The following is a 19,048-nucleotide window of genomic DNA, read 5'->3' as shown; positions in this document are numbered from 1 at the left end:
AGGGACTGTATTTAAAGGGCCAGAAGGTTGAGAACCACTGCACACACACACACACAAACACACACAACAGAAGAATAAACACCCATCCTGCGTGTGTGCGTGTGTAATGGAGCAGAGCAGGCACAAGGAGAGCTGAGGATCGGGAACCGACCGGGCGCAGGAGCCGCGTGGGACAGGCGGGGCGACGGCAGCGCCCGCTGCAGCCCGGGGACAGCGCCTACCTGGGGGAAGGCCTTCCACGCCGCGCGCCGCGGCCGGGGACCCCGCCGGCAGGGCTAGCGGCCAGACCCGCCCCGCCCCGCGCGCCGTCCGGACCGGGCTCCCACTTCCCGGGCTTCGGCCTCGCGGGCTCCTCGGGCCGGACCCGCCCGCCGCCCCACTCGCTCGCTCCCGTCCCGCAGGACCGCGGCGGCGGCGACTCGTCACAGAGCTCCCCGCGCACGACTCCCCGCCCCGTCCCTGGCCGCACGAAGGTCACCCCGGGCGAAGGACCCCGGCCGGCGGCCAAGGCGGATGACACTCACGCTGTCCCGGCTCCCCCTCGTCACCGGCCACGGTACTCCAGCCAGCAGCCCGCACTCCGCCTCATCCTGCTCTGGCAGGCCGGGCGGCGGGAGGAGTGCCCAGGGGGCGGTAACTTCCGGTCCCGCGCCCTGACGGATTTTGTTTGGCTCCCTGGCCGGAAGTGCCCCTGCGTCGGGCGCCATTTTTGTTACGGGCAGAAGGCAAGGTTTGTTGTGGGTAAAGCATGCTCTCAGAGGAGTGATTGGTCGTTGACCCTCCCTTCCCTCTCCCCCCACTCCAGCCTCCTCTCGATTCTCCCTTTCGGGTTGGCGCACCTCTGCCCAGCCTCGTCTGAGCCGACTGCCAGGGCCTGCTGAGTGAGGGAGAGCTGAGGGGAGGCAGGGGGAGGTGGGGCTGGAGCAGCCAGAGCCGCGGGATCCTCGCTTGCTGACATAAAGGAAAGCCCCTTGGCCGCTCTCTGCCTGAGCTGGGCTTCGGGGCGTGGAGCACAGTTGTGAGTGTGTGTGTGTTGAATTACTTTAGAGGTGAGACGTAGGAAATTGATGCATCCTTGTCTCTTGCTTCTCAGACTTTGTAGCGAGGAATCACTCAGGGATCTTGTTAAACTGCAGATTCTGAGTCGTTGGGTTAAACATCCAGGGGAGCGGCTGCTGGTCTGTTCGGGGCTCAACACAATTCCTGAGGGTGTCTTTCTTTAGAGCTGGCAAGTGAGATGCAGTTTTTTTAATTCTTTATGGTTGAAAGTATTACATATGTCTCCTCACCCCCCCCCCCATTGACCTCTCCGAGCCCACCCCCAGCCCACGCCTTCACCCCCCTACTGTCTGTGTCCATTGGTTTTGCGGATACGCATGTTTTGAAGTGAAGCCGCGTCATCTTCCTGAGCCTGAGGTTCTTCATCTATAAAATTGGAGTACTAATAACACCTACCCTGTTTGTTGTGAAAATGGGTCAATATCATGTAAAGTGCTTAGTACAGTGTTGGGCGTATAGTAAGAGCTGAATAAATACATATTTTTCTTCTTATGGACAAAAAAGGGGAAGGGGGGTTCTGTGGAAAGTCACATCACAGGGTAATCTGATCATAAGGTCCTAACTGGGCAGGTCATGGTGGGTAGTCACGCCCCAGACCTATACTTCCTTAGTGGAAGGTTTTAAGCCAGCCCTGCCCCTTTCTTGTGCATCTCCGTTAACACACTTAGCCCCCCTGTGCATTCTCCAATCTTCCTGACATCCCTTCATTTTAAATGTAAGGAATTAAATCATTCAATTCTTTGTAAATCAGATTTAAAAATTAGGAATAGTGTTAATCTGTTGAAAAAGAAACGCCTATATATACTATGCCTGCCAACAATTCAGCAACCACCTAATAACTTGCTACAGGCGCAGTGAAACTGAGGAACTATTATGTGATGACATACATTCAAAGAAACCTAAGCAAAGTGATTTAAAATAGTAAAACTGGCAAGTTTATAATAGGGAGAGTCTTTTGAGTAGTGCACAATCACCTTGAAATTTTGGAGGACAAGGGAAATGCTTTGGGATTTCATTGCAAGGTGGAGATAAAAACAGCAAGAAAAAAAATGACCCATCACTACTGATCACTGCCAAGAATTCTATTGTAGTACTAATAAAAAACATTCATACTTGAATTGTGGTTCAAGTCACAGAGTACAGTGGAAATGCCTGTCTTTGAGAGGAAAAAACCCAAAAGTAGTTAGAAATTTTTCTTTTTAGGTATGATTTTCCAAAGAAGTCCTTTAAGTAAAAATATAGACCAGCTACCTCAGCAATTTATAGTCAGTCACAGACTTATTTGAAAGCTGAATCAAAGCCAAAAGTTTTTATTGGGACAAGCAGTCAGTGGGATGTCACTTCAAGCTGCAGGTTCATCAAAAATACAAAATGTTTGTATGTTTTTAAAACTTGGATTTAATATGTTTAGTTTCATTACAGTCTTTTTAAATTTGATTACTAATACCTGATCAAAGCAAAGCAATACATTACAGAATTTTACAAAACCAATAAGGCATTACTTATTTAAGGTTTGTTTCCTGAAAATCAAATTCCTGGAGTTTGATATATACCAAACAAGTGTAAAAACAGAATTACCAAGAAGGCATCTGAATGGCTAGGTTAAATAGCCATGAAAAATACCCCAAGGACAAAGCTTGGATTTTTATGTAACATAGTGTAATGGAAACATTAGAACAGAAGCCAAATAACTTAGATTCCCTCCTGTCTGCTCTAATGGTTTTGTGTCCTTGACCCAACAAGAACCTAAGTTTCTATTTATACAAGAAACTTAGAAAATCAGAGGGTTTAGATGAGATGGTTTCTAATTTAAACTATTATAATTTTAAGTCTTCTAAGAAATATTTGTATGCGACAGCTCTACCTGGAAAGTTATAATCAGATGGGATGGCAGTTTGTAAGAAGACAGATATACATACATGACAAAACAGTAGAGAAACAAATGGTTGGTTCTAAAAGTACTTTTTGCTGCCAACTTTTTCAAAATAAATTCCCATTGTTTTTGAAGTGGAAAAATCATAGGTCATAAATTGGTTTCTTCAACTTTATCAATACTCCTGAACAATATTGTTAGCTGCAGTTTTTATTAAATTTGAAGCCAGTGATATGCAAAATTTTACCTTCTTGATACTATTTAAGAAGCTGCTTTTGAATTGTGGTGGTTGTGCCTCCCTCCTTCCTCAGAATTCATATGTAGAAGTCCTAGGCCCCAGTACCTCAAAATTTGGCCTTATTTGGGGATATTGGTCTTACCATATCCAACATGACTGATGTCTTTGTAAAAAGGGGACATTTGGAGGCAGACCTGCATATAGGGAGAACACCATGTGAACATGAGAATGTCCATCTACAAACCGAGAGGGGCTCAAAACAGATTCTTCCCTCACAGCTCCCAGAAGGAACAAACTATGCCAACATTTTCAAATTCTAGACTCTAAAACTGAGACAATACATTACTGTTGTTTAAGCCACACAGTTTGTGATAATTTGTTATGGCAGCCACAGGAAACTAATATAGAGCTAAGATTATTTTACCTTTATCAAAAGTAATTTGTACGTTATCATGCCAGCAACCCCTTATCGCCTAGATCTTCCTAATTCTGTGTTACTACTTCAGTGCAATTTCTCAGTCAATAAATAATTGGAAATCAAAAATTTGGACATGACTTTGCAGTTGTATAACTGAAAATGAAATGTGAACAGGTTAAGCATTATGAAATGTTACTTTTTCATTGTCTCATCCCTTACCAATTCCTCCCCACTCCCCCCCACCTTAAATTCTTGAACATATATACACTATTTAATATATATAAGGACTAAAATAAAGTGAGAATTAAAAAAGACTGCCAAGAACACTGGCCTTCTAGTGTTATTAAAAGAATCATTCAGATGGAGAGCCCTGGGAATTACTGATGGGGAATGCAAAAGGAGGGTCTGGGTTCTTATTAACAGGAATACCAGTAGACTTAATTGTATATTATGTTACATTTTAGTTTTGGTACTGCAATACTTTAATGTCTTCATATATGAAAAACTAAGCTTGTCTTGAGTTTTAAAAAGTTAACAGCACCAATGGTTATGGAAGGAAAACAAGTCTAGTATTTTTAGTACATCTGGTTCTTACCCATTCATGAAATCAGAGCACATGCACAGGATAATAGACCCCAAGAGTGGTTAAAACTATGAGCTACCATGCACTGAAAATATCGTATTTTGGATACATTCATATACTAAAAAATGTAGCCATGCCAAAAGAATTAGACAATTAAAAATCTTGCTTGTTAAAGGCAGTTCTCATAAATTCTGTTTAAAATCATCCTTTTTAACATCTCCAAAAATGTTGTATTTATTATTTTACATTAACATTATGGAAGTTAGAATAATCAAGTTGTCTCATGGACTGGAATATGACTTAATAATTCCCTTTCATTTCCAAACCTCATCAAGCAGTCACTACATTTATGAGGTAAGTCAGCCGAATGCTTGAAGTCTAGGTGAATTTTAAGATCTTCAATTTGTCCTGTTGAATATTCACAGTATTGACATAAATAAATCCCTTCAGATAAATGTGAATTTAAATGTTTGCAATATTCTAGCATACTTGAAAAGCCTTTGCCACAGTCATCACAAACATGAGGAAAAATTTTAGTATGTTCAATAGCAACATGCCTGTTAACATTTGTATGAAGTCTACTCCGAAAACCACATACTTGACATACAAAGAAGTTTTTACATTTGTCAAAGGTAATTTTGCTCAGGAGGCTGTACTGTCCATGCTCTCCATTGTTATATTTGTCACTTAACTCTATTAATTTACATGCATGTTCATTTACCACATGGCTATGCAAGTCTTCTGGATCATTTGTTTCATGTTCACAGAACTGACACAAGTACTGTTCATCACAGCTGTGCTCCTGGAAATGCAGGTAGAGCTCACTGCTTGAGGAGAACTGTACGTCGCACTGCTCACACCAATAAAGGTGATCACTAAAATGGGTGTCGGCAATGTGCTGGCTGAGGTTCTCAAAAATTACTGTCTTATAATCACAGTATTTACAAATGTAGGGATCCTCTTCATGCAGTTTGGCATGTTCGATCAGAAGCATGTTGGTAGAGAAACTTTCCTTGCACACTCGACACACATTTGAATCAGTACGCTTATGCTTCAGGATCATATGCTGCTTTAAATCAGAAAAATATTTGCTGTTGAACTCACAAAGCTCACATTTATAGAGGCCACTGCTATTAGCTCTCAGCAAAGGCCATTTCTGCTGGGCAGTCACATTCAGAGCTTGGCTCTTGTCAAGAATTTTGCAAAGTTTAGCCGGTGGCTCTTCATCAGTTTGGTCTTGGAGACTCTCAGAGGAATTGTTTTCTGCCTCTAAGTCGTAATCTTCAGAAATTGCATGCACTTCTGCAGCGATTGGAACATCTTCAGCAGTGTGAACTTCTATAGGGCTCTCCTCTTGAGTTTGTTGGTTGAGTGATTCAGGTGAGTCACACTCCTCATCACAAATTTCAACATCGGCAGATTTTTCTGAAAAATAAAGCAAGCCTATTATTATGATTACTAAATAAAACCTACTAAATAAATAACTGGCAAAAATTTATAAAACCTACTAAATAAATAACTGGCAAAAATTTATTTTATGCATTATCTTTTCATTGAGCTATAAAATATGCAAATGCTATTACTTAGTTTCCCTAACCTGTAGAAAAGGCAGTGTGGTCTAGAATTCTAAGTACGGGACTGGGAACCAGATAGTTCTGATTTCTGTTTCTGGCCTTGACTCCGTCTGTAAATTTTGGCAAATCATTCGATGTCTCTGTATCAGAATCATCATCTGTAAAGAGAAGTTTGGAAAAACTTATTGTTTGTGTCAAAGTATTAAACGTTAAATATTATAACACAAAGCACCAAATATTTTAAATATAATTTTGAATTCCAACAGGAATAAGGACTTTGATTTGAAGACATTACGTATATCACAGACACACAGAAAATCTGTCCAAACAAGCAAATGTTTTTGCTCCCATGCCCCATTTGGACTAGAACACATTTTTTAATGTTATTGAATTTGAATAAGCCCTTATCCCCTCAGCCCAGCCCCAGTGTTTTAAAGTTAGCATGGATAAACTGAAATACAGGTCAGTAGAGAACACTAGGCTTCAACCTAACGTCATTGTTATTTTTTAATGTCATTTTTTAGAGCGAGAGGAAGGGAGAGGGAGAATGAGCTAGAAACATCAATGAGAGAGAAACGTTTGATCAGATGCCTCCTGCACACCCCATACTGGTGATCAAGCCTGCAACCCGGGTATGTGCCCTGATTAGAAACAGAACAGATAACCTTTTGGTTCATGGGTCATTGCTCAACTACTGAGCCACACAGGCAGGGCTGTTGTTTTTAATATACTTTATTTTTTAGATGTTTAAGATTTACTGAAAAATTTTGAGTCGTACAGAGAATTCCCATATATCCTGCGGTTTCTCCACTATTAACATCTTATAATATACATTTGTTACAATTCACGACCAATGCCAATAAATCCATACTTCCTCCAGATTTCCTTAGTTTTTAGCTAATGGCCTTTTTCTGTTCCAGGATCCCATATGACATTTAGCTGTCAAGTCTCTCTAGGCTACTGTTAGCTGTGGCAGATTCTCAGACTTTCCTTGGTTTTGATGACCATGACAATATTGAGAACAGATCGGGTATTTTGTAGGATGCCCACTATTAAAATGTGTTGTGTTTGAATGATTCAACTGGGATTATGGGTTATTGAGAGCAAACCAGAGAGGCAAACTGCCATTTTATCACAACTTATCAAAGGTACATTTGATCAACATGATTTATTACTGCTGATGTTGACTTTGATCACCTGGTTGAGGTAGTATTTATCAGATTTTTCTTCTGTAAAGTCATTCTTTTACTTTCATTTACTCTGTGCTTTGGAAGGGGGACACTACGTAGAGTCCACATTTCAGAAACCAGGATTTACATTCCACCTCCTTGAGGGAGGAGTAGCTACATAAATAATTTGGAATTCTTCTGTATAAGAAATTTGTTTCTTCCCAAGTCTTATCTGGGAGAGGTCAGTAAGCAGTAGGCATTTCTCCAAGAAGCCCTAGTTCCTTTCACTGGAGAATGATACTAGACACCAAGATCCTAACACTAGATTGCTTGCTCACTGCTACTGGGTGTCATTTCTTTTATGTCCTCTCAGACAATGAAACAAAAAATATATGTTTGTGTATACCACCACATTTGTATAAACATACCTATAAATATTTCTGTATGTTACATCTGTGTCTATATCAAGCCAACATGAGTTCATACTGATGTCTCTGACTCCGTATTATTTTTAATAATTTATGTTTCTGTGTCTGTAACAGGAGCTCAAGAAAACTGAGAATTTTGATGGTTACAGAGGAGAGAGAAAACAAACCCGAATTGTTATCATTCATTCAATGCTCTAGAAAAGAGAAGCCAACAGAAGATGAAAGATTGAAAAAGACCAAATTCTTTATTCTCTGTTCTTTCCTTCAAACTATGCCCTCCAGACTGAAAGGTATAGTTGAGTGAAAGAACCATGTATAACACCATTTTTAACTTTTAACCATAATACTCCCAACTCTGCATCACTCCAGCTTTGCCACCAATTCCTAGCCAACAAAAATAGATTTAGGAAAATGTACTTTTTATTATATATCTGAAATGTTAAAAATTAAAATTCACTTACTTTATTACAAAAAAATAGTTTTCTTACATTTAAACAAATTTAAACACTTGCCCATTTTGAAATCATAATTCACCCACATTTTTAAATAAGTAAGAAATGATTATAAAAGTAATTTAAAGAAAAAATATTTTGGAAAATATTAGATATACCTTTGTTGTCAAAATATTTTAAGTCTGGTTGTCTCATAGAACAGACACTGTAACAATGATCAGAAAAAATGCCACTGAATCCATCTGCAATTCTGCTTATTCCAGAGGAATCTGAACATAAAACAAAATTTTTTAAAATTTCAAGCATAATAAACACATATACATTGATGACAGCCACCCCCTTATCCAACAGATGTAAATTTTTATAGTATCTGTAATAAAGTAACAGTTCCCTCAGTTCTGATAGCTTTTATATTTCAGACCTGATATTAACATTGCGTTTTGAAAGAACCACAAATTATTCAATATAAAAATATAATACTCTGAAGCATATAGATACCTTACTGTCTAAATCCCACAAAATAAAAATATGCAATTAATGTGTTAATTGCAAAAACAAACAAACAAAACAAAACCCCAACAACCCCCAAACCTAAATTAACTCCAAGAAGACATTTTATGAAGTGCATAAAAAGCACTAATACATAGGAAAAATGGTGGGAGGACCAGTTAGGGCTTCTAAATAGAGTAATTTCAAGTCTTGTCTGGGAGGAGTCAGTAAGCAGTAAACTAGATTTAATTTCCTTAGGTGTGAAGAATGTGTAGGTTGGGTGGGCTAACAGGTATGCCTGAGATTGTTCCAAGTACTGTTCATGGGAGGTATATTACAGATGACCACAAATATCTCTTTTCCTTTTTTTAAAAAACGAATATTTTTATTGATTTCAGAGAGGAAGGGAAAGGGAGAGAGATAGAAACATCAATAATGAGAGAGAAACATTGACCGACTGCCTTCTGCATGCCCTACACTGGGGATCGAGCCCACTACCTGGGCATGTGCCTTGATGGGGAATTGAACCGTGACCTCCTGGTTCATAGGTCGATGCTCAACCACTGAGCCATGCCAGCTGGGCAAGACCTCTTTTAAATACTGCCAAGATAGTTGAGTAAACCTCAACCAAAGGATCTAACATTACAAAATCAAAATGGAAGTTCACATTTCTGAAAGTAATATATAGAATAAAAATTTTTTTTGCAATGTGCAAAATATCTTCTAACAAGGTTATTGTTGTGCTTAAGCACAAGGTTGGGAAGCACACAGACACATTTCAATTATGCTGTATAAGTACCCAACCATTGATATTTAATTTTAAATGTCTATAAACCTTTAAGTTGTGAGGATTAAATGTCTGTAAGTTCTGATGTGTACCTAGCACGTGGTAGACAAAAGAATTTATACTCAGAGAACTTATTTAAAATTTTCTCTTATTTAAAAATTGATTTAGATATATAACTTTGATCATTTATGAGAGAATAGATTGGAATACAATTGCATGGAAATTAATCCATGGCTCAACTTTAAAATAATTCACTAACCTGAATAACGAGAAGGGTGTAAAGTCTTCCTTTTTCTTTTTTTAGGGTATTCATTCATATCTTTTCAATCTAAAAATGAAAAAAATTTAACAAATATGTCACAAATAACCATTGTTAATCCTATATAATAAAAGGGTAATATGCAAATCGACCAAATGGTGGAACAACCAGTCGCTATGATGTGCACTGACCACCGGGGGCAGATGCTCAATGCAGGAGCTGCCCCCTGGTGGTCAGTGCACTCCCACAGGGGGAGTGCTGCTCAGCCAGAAGCTGGGCGATGGCTGGCAAGCAGGGGCCTTTCCTGCTTCCGCGGCAGTGCCAAGGATGTCCGACTGCCAGCTTAGGCCCGCTCCCCTGAGGAGTGGGCCTAAGCCATCAGTCAGACATCCCCTAAGGGCTCCCAAAGTACAAAAGGACACAGGCTGGGCTGAGGGACACCCCCGCCTCAGGGGACTGTGTCTGCCGCCCCAGCAGGGCTGAGGGCACTGGTCGCTGCCATCTTGTGGCTGTGGGTACCGCCATTTTTAAGGGTGTGATAGTCAATTAGCATATTCCTTCCTTATTGTCTGTGGGTGCTGCCATCTTTGAGGGTGGGGCAGTCAATTAGCATATTCTCTCATTAGCTGTGGGCGCTGCCATCTTTGCGACAGTGTGAGGGTCAATTAGCATGTTCCCTCTTTATTAGATAGGATAAATTGTGCCTATGATAACATATTAAGAATGAAACAGGTGTTTTAAAACTGGGAAAATTCTGATATAGTTTTCAAGCAAAAGGTGAATATGATCCCTTAAAAATATATATTTTCACAAATTTGTATTGATTCCCTGGCTTCCAGGAAGAATATCCATCATACGGAAGCTCAAAATATAATTTCCAACAAAAACCCCTTTTCTTATAAGGCACCTTCAACAATCTCCTGAGAACAAAACATATATAGCAATAACCAATGTATAATTAGATTCTCATGGACTGTTATAAAATTGACTCATTCGTTTTACCACATTCCACTTACTGGTATAATTCTTAATATGGAAGTGAGGAAAACTGAATTACAGCGAAGTTTTCACAGATGGTAAAAAGCACCTGTAGGAAAAATATGATATAAGTCACAATGTAGTTCATCTCTGAGACTCAAGAATACAACAGTACCAAGATCTTTAATCAATTGGAAAGTTATACAGAATTGAAGTATAATATTCTTTTGAAGATGCTGTATTAAGTACTCAAAACTGTATATATTGCTAAATATGTAAGTATATGTAAATATGTCATATTTCTTTGAATGAATTTACCTTCTAAAGCAGGGGTCCTCAAACTACGGCCCACGGGCCACACGCAAATACAAATATTGTATTTGTTCCCGTTTTGTTTTTTTACTTCAAAATAAGATATGTGCAGTGTGCATAGGAATTTGTTCATAGTTTTTTTTTAAACTATAGTCCAGCCCTCCAACGGTCTGAGGGACAGTGAACTGGCCCCCTGTTTAAAAAGTTTGAGGATCCCTGTTCTAAAGCTATATCTTAACACCAAAATAGGAATGCAATTCTGCATAAATTTATTCAGCCGTAATAAAAGCAAATACCAAATCACAGACTTTTACTATTTAAGTCCTTATAGATTACTTACTAATAGAAGAATAATGATCACTTATTGAGCACCTATTATGTACCAGGCTATGTACCTTCTCTCATTTAATCCTGTGATATGCAAAATCCACTACCCTCTCTCAAAATCATTAGTGGTAAGAAACTGAGGCACATATTATTTTTGCTGCTTCACAAAGTCCTAGGTATATTAGCACCACAGGGGATGTCATCATATGGTAATAAGTAGTGCTTTTTAGTTTATTGAGCATTTTCCTAACCCTTATTTTATTTAATCTTCACAACAATCCTATGAGGTACATAGAGGAGCCCTACTAAACCCACTCAATATTACTGATGATGAAACAGACTCAGTAAAAGTCAACTAAGTGGCAGAACCAGAGATTAAAAAAACACACCAAAAAACCCATGGGTTTTGAACAGCTAACTGTGTGAGTAAATCTTCACTGTCAATCTCTGCTACCAGCAAGTTACATCTTGCTTCCAGTTCTTACTCAGCTACCAATTCCGAGAAGGGGGAAGGGAATCACCGAAAGAAACTGACAATCATGAGATATATAGAAATGATATCAACATATATAATGCCTCACCTAACAAAACAAATAGCATTTCTTGAGCCCATCCCAAGCAAGTGCATTCACAAGTAAAAGAAAAACTGTTTTCATTTTTATGTAATAAACCAAAATTTCAAGACTTATTCTTAATACATCTTTTTTTACACTTCCAAAATTTAATCAGCCAAAAGCTTTTTACTTCACTAGGCCTGGCTGGTGATCAGGGCCGATTGGGGCCTTCCTTCCCCAGCTACTGGCTGTCAGCTGCAGACCGGGGCCTGCCTTCATTCTGCACTGCCTCCTGCTGGTCAGTGCACGTCATAGCAAGCGATCAAACTCCCAATCTCCTGGTTGAACTCCCAAGGGGACACTTGGCACATTAGCCTTTTATATATATGGATGTTCTAAATGCTCTTCAGGTATCAGGGAAAACACTGAAAACTGGCAGCCAAACATGTTCAAGTAGCCTCTTTTTCCTTCACAATATACTTCAAATTCTTTCGAACATGAAGAATAAAAAAGAAAAGGAAACCGAGGATGGCATTAAAATTAATGTTGCAAGCTGGTCTGGATTCAGACTATTAGGTGAAATAGGATCACCTTGATCAGAAAAAGATTTGAATCCTACTTAGTGTTGAACAGTATCTAAACACTTATCAGACCTCCTTTCAGAGAGATGGTAAAATGCCCACTCAAGACCAAAAATTTTAACCATCCTTTATTTCAGCAAATGTTTTCATGTGCTTTTTGTATGCACAGCTGCCCAGATGAAGAAGTTTAGCTTTTACTTAGGGATGTCATATAAACATTTGCTCACTAGTCCTTATCTCATGGGGAAGATTCTGAATCAAACTACTGATATATGTCACTGCAGGAAAATTAGAAAAACATTTAAAAAAAATATTTTATTGATTTTTTTACAGAGAAGAAGGGAGAGAGATAGAGAGTTAGAAACATCGATGAGAAACATCGGTCAGTTGCCACCCGCACCCCCCCCCTCCCCCCAACTGGGGATGTGCCCGCAACCGAGGTACATGCCCTTGACCGGAATCGAACTCAGGACCCTTCAGCCCACAGGTCGACGCTCTATCCAGTGCCAAACCGGTCAGGGCTAGAAAAACATTTTTAAATTAATCAAGTCACCTAGCATCTATACACCCAGAAAAAATACTATTAACATTTTGGTGTATAAACTTCTAGACATTTTTCTATTCTAAGATATACATTAATTTGCATGTACAAAAATGAGATCATGCCACAAGAAACTATTTTAAAAAGCAACTTAGCCAAACCGGTTTGGCTCAGTGGATAGAGCGTCGGCCTGCGGACTGAGGGGTCCCAGGTTCCATTCCGGTCGGGGGCATGTACCTGGGTTGCGGGCACATCCCCAGTGGGGGGTGTGCAGGAGGCAGCTGGTCGATGTTTCTCTCTCATCGGTGTTTCTAACTCTCTATCCCTCTCCCTTCCTCTCTGTAAAAAGTCAATAAAAAATATTAAAAAAAAAAAAAAAAGCAACTTACAAAATACATGTCAGGCCCTGGCAGGCTTTGCTCATTTAGACTCTCAGCTAGCAGAGGAAGGGTCTCGGTTCAATTCCCAGTCAAGGGCATGTACCTAGGTTGCAGGTTCGATTACTGGCCCCGGTCAGGTGCCTGCAGGAGGCAACCAATCAATGCCTCTCGTTCTCTCTCCTTCCCTCCACTCTCTCTCTTTTTCAACAATAAGAATATCTATGCACAAAACAGACTACACATAATAGGCACCACCCTTTCTAAAGGCCTTTCAGGCAATGTAAATATTGTTCCTAATTAGTATAAAAATAAAACAAGCATGTACAATAAAAAGCTACATTCTAATACTAAAGCTTTAAAACCACGTTCTTTTCCGCCAACATTTAAAAATAATTATATGGCCCAGCCGGTATGGCTCAGTGGTTGAGCCTAGCCCTAACAACCAAGCCGTCACTAGTGGATTCTCGGTCAGGGCACGTGCTCGGGTTGCGGTTTGATACCCAGTAGGAGGCGTGCAGGAGGCAGCTGGTCGGTGATGTTTCTCTCCTCAATGTTTCTCTCTAGATCCCTCTCCCTCTCATTCTTTCTAAATAATCAATGAAAACATACTTTAAAAATAAGTAGATGTTTTCCAGGTTTCAAATGAATTTAAACACAAAAATGTTGCAGGAGAGCTTGAATTAGAACCCACTTATATGTACGTCCAACTTGTGTCCGTCTTTGCCTCTGCAAAGAGAGAAACTGCTTCAAATTACTCGTGTCCCTCAGTTGCACTGAAACACACCGCCCCCCAAACCAAAAGGGGTGCATGAGCACCCTAAAGAGGCTTATACCACGGGCTGCAGCTGCAGGGCCCGGACCCACGCCTGCTCGCTGCGGCCGAGCTCGGGGATGCGCGGCCGGAGGGTCGCCCTGCCGCCTGGCGGGGCCCGTGGCCAGCGTGGCACCCACGGGCGTCGGCCAGAAGCCGCGGGACCTGCCCGGCCCCGCCTGGGCCCGGAGACTAGCGGGGACTCCCGAGCCCCGATACTGAGGGGCCCCGGGGAGCCGGGTGGCGGCGTCGCCAGGGGGTGGAACTGCTGCGCGATGGGGGAGGGGACCGCCATCCCGCCGGGAAACGAGGGCAGCGTCTCGGTTTCCCGGACGCCATCCGGCCTTTCCCGCCTCCTGGGGTTGGGAGCTGCGCCCGCACGCGGTGCCCCGCGCCGCCCGGCCGCCCCTCCCGCACTCACCGGTCCCCGGGCCCGCGGGCCAGCCGGGGCGCAGCTCGCAGGCGGCGGGGGGATGGCCGGAGGGACCGCGCAGCCCCGCCCGCGGGCTCAGGGTGGCGGGCGCCGCCGCTCAGGCCCCGGCGCTCCCGGGCGCCCCGCCGGGCCGGCCCGCTCCCTCCCGCGCGCCCCACACCCGGCCGGCCAGGCCCCGGGCCCAGCTCCGCGGCCGCACTCACCGCCCCGCTCCGCGCCTGCGCCGCGCACCTCGGGGCCCCGCCGGGAGGGCGGGAGGTGACAGGGTGAGGGTGGGGGCAGGGGACCGGGCCGCGCGGCTGGCTCACCGGCCTGGGAGGGACCACCGGCCGCCAGCCCCGGGGGTGGCTCGGCGCCCGCGCCCCCTGCCGGCACCTCTGCGCCGCCGCAGGCCCCGTCGGCGCGGGGTGCCGCCCCTCCTAGCGGGGCGGGCGATCCATCCCCGAGAAAGGCTGCCGGCGAGGCCGCGCGGGGAATCGCCCTGCCCGCGCCCAGCCCTCCCTCCCTCCCTCCCGCCCCGGAAAAGTGGGAGAAGCGCATCGCGCCAGCGGCCCTTGCCCACCGCCTCCCCCGGGGGACGTGCGAGAAGGATCCTGCGCGGGTGAGGCTGGGCACGTGGCACTGCAAACCCCTGCGGGTGGCAGCAGCCCGCAGGGACCAACGGAAAGGGCAACCCCCGCGTCACGGTGTTACTGACGTTGGTCGGCGAGCCTCACGGGGCTGGAATGCTATCCCCGGCCCGGCCGGGGTGAAACTCTGGAAGATCGCGAGTTATTATTAGGCTGCAGCCGGATCCCTTGGCTCCCGAAATCTTGGTGGAAATAAACATGCAATTATAGGGATTGGATCAGTGGTGGCGAACCTATGACACGCGAACTCATTTTTTTGGTTGATTTTTCTTTGTTAAATGGCATTTAAATATATAAAATAAATATCAGAAATATAAATCTTTGTTTTACTATGGTTGCAAATATCAAAAAAATTCTATATGTGACAGGCACCAGAGTTAAGTTAGGGTTTTTCAAAATGCTGACACACCGAGCTCAAAAGGTTCGCCATCACTGGATTAGATGATTTGATTCCTTTTCCTTAGTTTCTATGAGCAGACATAGAGAGGATTAAACTAAATAAGCACAAACAAACTTGTGGATACGGGTTCGAAAATGAAGATGTCTGGCCCGGCTGGAGTTGCTCAGTGGTTGAGAGTTGCCCCATGAACCGGGAGGTCGTGGTTACATTCCCGGTCCCAGCACATGCCCAGGTTGCAGGCTCCATCCCCACTAGGGGTTGGGGGCTGGATTCCCAGTAGGGGTCCTGCCAGGAGGCAGGTGATAGGTGATCCTCATCATTGATGTTTGTATCTCTCCCTCTCCTGAAATCAATAAAAACAGGGGCTTTTTTTGATTTTGTTTTGTTGTTGTTGTAATCCTCACCTGAGGATATTTTCCCATTGATTTTTACAGAGAGTGGAAGGGAGAGGGAGAGTGACATAGATTGGTTGCCTCCCACAGGGGCCCCAGGCCAGGGCCAGGATGGAGCCTGCAACTGAGGAACCTGCCCTTGACCTGAATCAAATCTGGGACCCTTCAGTCATAGGGGCCATTGCTCTCTCCCCTGAGCCAAACTGGCCAGGTCTAAAAACATTTTTTTTTTTTAAATGAAGATTTCTGTCCAACAGTGGCCATATATTTAATCTTTTTGACAAGTTGAGATGGTTAGTTCCAATTTACAAATTAGAAGAGTGAATTTATGAGGGTCTAGAGCAGTGGTTCTCAACCTTGGCTGCACATTAGAATCACCTGGGAATCTTTTTAAATGCAGCCAAGGTTGAGTCTAGGACAGGGGTGGGCAAACTTTTTGACTCGAGGGCCACAATGGGTTCTTAAACTGGACCGGAGGGCCGGAACAAAAGCATGGATGGAGTGTTTGTGTGAACTAATATAAATTCAAAGTAAACATCATTACATAAAAGGGTACGGTCTTTTTTTTTTTTTTTTTTTTTAGTTTTATTCATTTCAAACGGGCCGGTTCCGGCCCGCGGGCCATAGTTTGCCCACGGCTGGTCTAGGACCTAGGTCTTACTCATTTTTGTAGCCTCAGCACCAAATTGTTAAGTGGATGAATGATTCCCATGTGGATTATCAGGTGCTCAAGGTCACTGGGATAGTCAGGGCTGTAATCCGGCTCATTTTATCCACATCCACATCCACAGTGCTTTTCTGATTGCCACATAGGTACCAACCAACAGCTGGATAATAATAATCACAGATCTTACTCCAGAATCCCTTCAACTATCTCCCAGGAGGTAAAGCCATAGTTGCAAAACACTAGTTTGTGAGGCTCAACTCTTATGGCCTCATAACTTCTATGTGTGCTCAGCCTAAACAAATGAATATATACGCATGCTGGCAAGGCCTGAATACAGTAGGAAGAGATTTAATGGCATTTTATCCAAGTATAGTTAGTACCTGGCACAGAATAGGGAATGCACACATGTTTGCTGAATTTATAAAGAGAAGTATGTATGTATCACTCCCTCCTCTTGGCTGGTTGGGTTGTTGCCCAATCTGATACAGTGGAAGCCACAAGGGGGTGTTATGGGACCATTTTAAATTACTGTTTGCTCATTGTAGCCAATGCCAAACAAAACCTTCACATTCTAAGGTTGAAGTTTTATTCCAAAACATACATTTCATAGTGAGAGCAAACACCACCCTCATTATTTAAACAAACAAGCCCACACTATTTACCCAACAAAGTAAATAAGGGCATCCCAGTGTTTACATGTCATTAAACGTAATCATGAATCAGAGGCAACTTGAGATTCTGTGATTGTATATTTTTCAGTTTGATTTTTGTTTTTTCAGTTTGATTTTTAAATCTTCCTTTTTCTATTCTTCCTCTTGAGGATGGTGGCTGTGAGGATAAAACCCTCAAATCTCAAGAATACCAGTTTGTTACTCTTTCCTATATTCTATTTTAGAATATACACTGAGTGGCCAGATTATTATGACCACTCCATCAGTACAATGAAGTGAATTAGTTATGCAAATGATAATAATAATAATAAAACCTTAACAGTATTTGCTTAGGAAGTTTTCAATATTCAGTATTTTTGGAAGTGTCAATGAAGTACTGATGGGGTGGTCATAATAATCTGGCCACTCAGTGTATTTTGTTATATTCTGTTATAACTTTGACTGAGGGGATATTGAATCATCATTCTTTCAACTTTTGGCAACACTTTGTAGTACAGCTTATTTTTTTCCTGATTAGAAAAAGGATGCATGGTTATCACATAATGGAGACAATGGAAGGATATGAAGAACAAAAAAAGAGGTATATGAAGAACAAAAGAAAAATGTATCAATTCTACAACCCAGAGCTAACCACTAGAAACATTTTGCTCAATATGTTTCCCTTATTTTTATATCTTTATCCATATAGATTTGTTTTTTAATTAAGTGCTGTGGTCCCACCCCAGCAGGTCCAGGGGTCCCCAAAGGTGTGGACGGAGTCGGCGAAGAAGGAAGGACACGGAGACAGCATTCAGTTGATCAGCAGCATAGCCAGGATCTCCAGCCAGGATCTCCAGCCAAGTTCTGGTCTGGATCTCCAGCCAAGTTCTGCTCTTTATTGTCTTGTTACATCCGTATTTATACCAGTTGATTTTAATCCTGTCAATTTCTATTACAAAGGTTAGGGCGTTTCTTATCTCCATTCCAGGAAGTAAAGATTATGTAGTTTAAGCGTGATTGTTTGTAGTTAAAGTGATTAACTACCCGCCTGGCGCTTAGTTAAGGAGTTTTATCCCCTCCCTGACTTCAGGGAAAAATCCCTACCTGGGAAAACAACCTTTCTCGGAGAGGTGACCTTGGTTAAAACACACAGCGCTAAGGGGAGCAAACATATTAAGAACAGTATGCTATATACGCCAGGTCCCTTGAAACATATACTGTGCAGATGTTTCTTTCCTGCAGCGACTGTGTCAAGCAGCAAGGATGGACCGGCTTCTGGCAATTGAGATTTTATTGGTTTATATTAATTTGTAACAGCTTCTCTCCCCCCCCCCCCCCCCCCCCGGCCCCATTTCACATAGCATGAACATTCGTTATGCTCTTAATGCTAATTGCACCTTGGGATTCCAATATAAGTGACCATACAGTTAGATAGTGGACAATTAAGTTGCTTCCATCTCTAAAAATGCTCTGCTGCCCTGGCTGGGGTTGCTCAGTGGTTGAGCATCGACCCTACCTATTGAACCAGGAGGTCATGGTTCAATTCCCAGTCAAGGCACACACCCGGATTGCGGGCTTGATCTCCAGTGTGGGGTGTGCAGGAGGTAGCTGATCAATGATTCTCTCTCATCATTGATGTTTCTATCTCTCTCTCCCTCCACTTTCCTCTCTGAAGTAAAGAAAATATATTTAAAAAAATAAAAAGCAATGGAAAAAAATCCTCACTCCTTGGGTGAAGACAAATAGAAATGCTCTGTCAATTTGCTAAGTAAAATATACTATTCCATTTTAATTTGTATTTCTTGTTTTTTTGTGAACTTGAATATTTTCTCATGTGGTTATTGCCATTGTATTTTTGTGTGTGTGAATTTTCAGTTTGTGTCCTTTGCCCATTTTTCTAGTTTTTTAAAAATTAAACTTTTTAGCTTTTTGTCTGAGATATATGTTGTGTATATTTCCTTCTAGTTTTCTTTCTATTTTTTTATTTATTGATTTTGAGAGAGGGAGAGAAAGGCGGGGAGAGAGACAGAGATAGAGAGAGAGAGACATTGATTTGTTGTTTCA

The 19,048-nt window shown here is 42.4% G+C and overlaps 2 protein-coding genes across 10 annotated transcripts in view; both read right to left on the bottom strand.

Moving 5' to 3' along the window:
- Positions 1 to 625, bottom strand: part of MFN1 (mitofusin 1) — a 38,369-nt gene extending 37,744 nt beyond the window's left edge. For 2 of the 4 annotated variants that reach the window (XM_059687081.1, XM_059687084.1), the window contains exon 1: positions 525 to 625. The gene's annotated coding sequence lies outside the window, so the exon portion shown is untranslated. Of the gene's footprint in view, positions 1 to 221; positions 357 to 524 lie in introns of those variants that run through there. The other 2 variants (XM_059687082.1, XM_059687083.1) reach the window with 2 other exon arrangements.
- A 1,728-nt stretch (positions 626 to 2,353) lies between these two features.
- On the bottom strand, positions 2,354 to 14,712 carry ZNF639 (zinc finger protein 639). 6 transcript variants are annotated; one of them, XM_059687087.1, is made up of 6 exons: positions 14,450 to 14,712; positions 10,346 to 10,416; positions 9,330 to 9,398; positions 7,953 to 8,063; positions 5,769 to 5,903; positions 2,354 to 5,596 (listed from the first exon to the last, which is right to left on the bottom strand). In XM_059687087.1, exons 3-6 carry the CDS (start codon positions 9,385 to 9,387, stop codon positions 4,443 to 4,445), a joined length of 1,458 nt encoding a protein of 485 aa, XP_059543070.1. In that variant the 5' UTR covers positions 9,388 to 9,398; positions 10,346 to 10,416; positions 14,450 to 14,712; the 3' UTR covers positions 2,354 to 4,442. The 6 variants fall into 6 exon arrangements, with proteins under 6 accessions (XP_059543070.1, XP_059543073.1, XP_059543071.1 ...); XM_059687090.1 differs by having other exon boundaries at positions 14,555 to 14,712; XM_059687088.1 differs by lacking the exon at positions 14,450 to 14,712 and adding an exon at positions 13,836 to 14,443.
- Between the last annotated feature and the right edge of the window lie 4,336 nt (positions 14,713 to 19,048).

The sequence above is a fragment of the Myotis daubentonii genome, chromosome 3 (genome assembly GCF_963259705.1).
Source record: "Myotis daubentonii chromosome 3, mMyoDau2.1, whole genome shotgun sequence".
In the NCBI taxonomy this organism is placed as follows: domain Eukaryota; kingdom Metazoa; phylum Chordata; class Mammalia; order Chiroptera; family Vespertilionidae; genus Myotis; species Myotis daubentonii.
The sequence above is the reverse complement of the archived record's forward strand: the minus strand, read 5'-3'. Positions and strand labels throughout refer to the sequence as shown.

Excerpts from the sequence above, each read along its gene's own strand:
- ZNF639 (XM_059687087.1), bottom strand. The coding sequence starts at position 9,387 with ATGAATGAATACCCTAAAAAAAGAAAAAGGAAGACTTTACACCCTTCT. Across the intron at positions 8,064-9,329 it reads ACACCCTTCTCGTTATTCAG|ATTCCTCTGGAATAAGCAGA; the intron begins GTTAGTGAATTA and ends TTTTATGTTCAG. Across the intron at positions 5,904-7,952 it reads AAAATATTTTGACAACAAAG|ATGATGATTCTGATACAGAG; the intron begins GTATATCTAATA and ends TTCTCTTTACAG.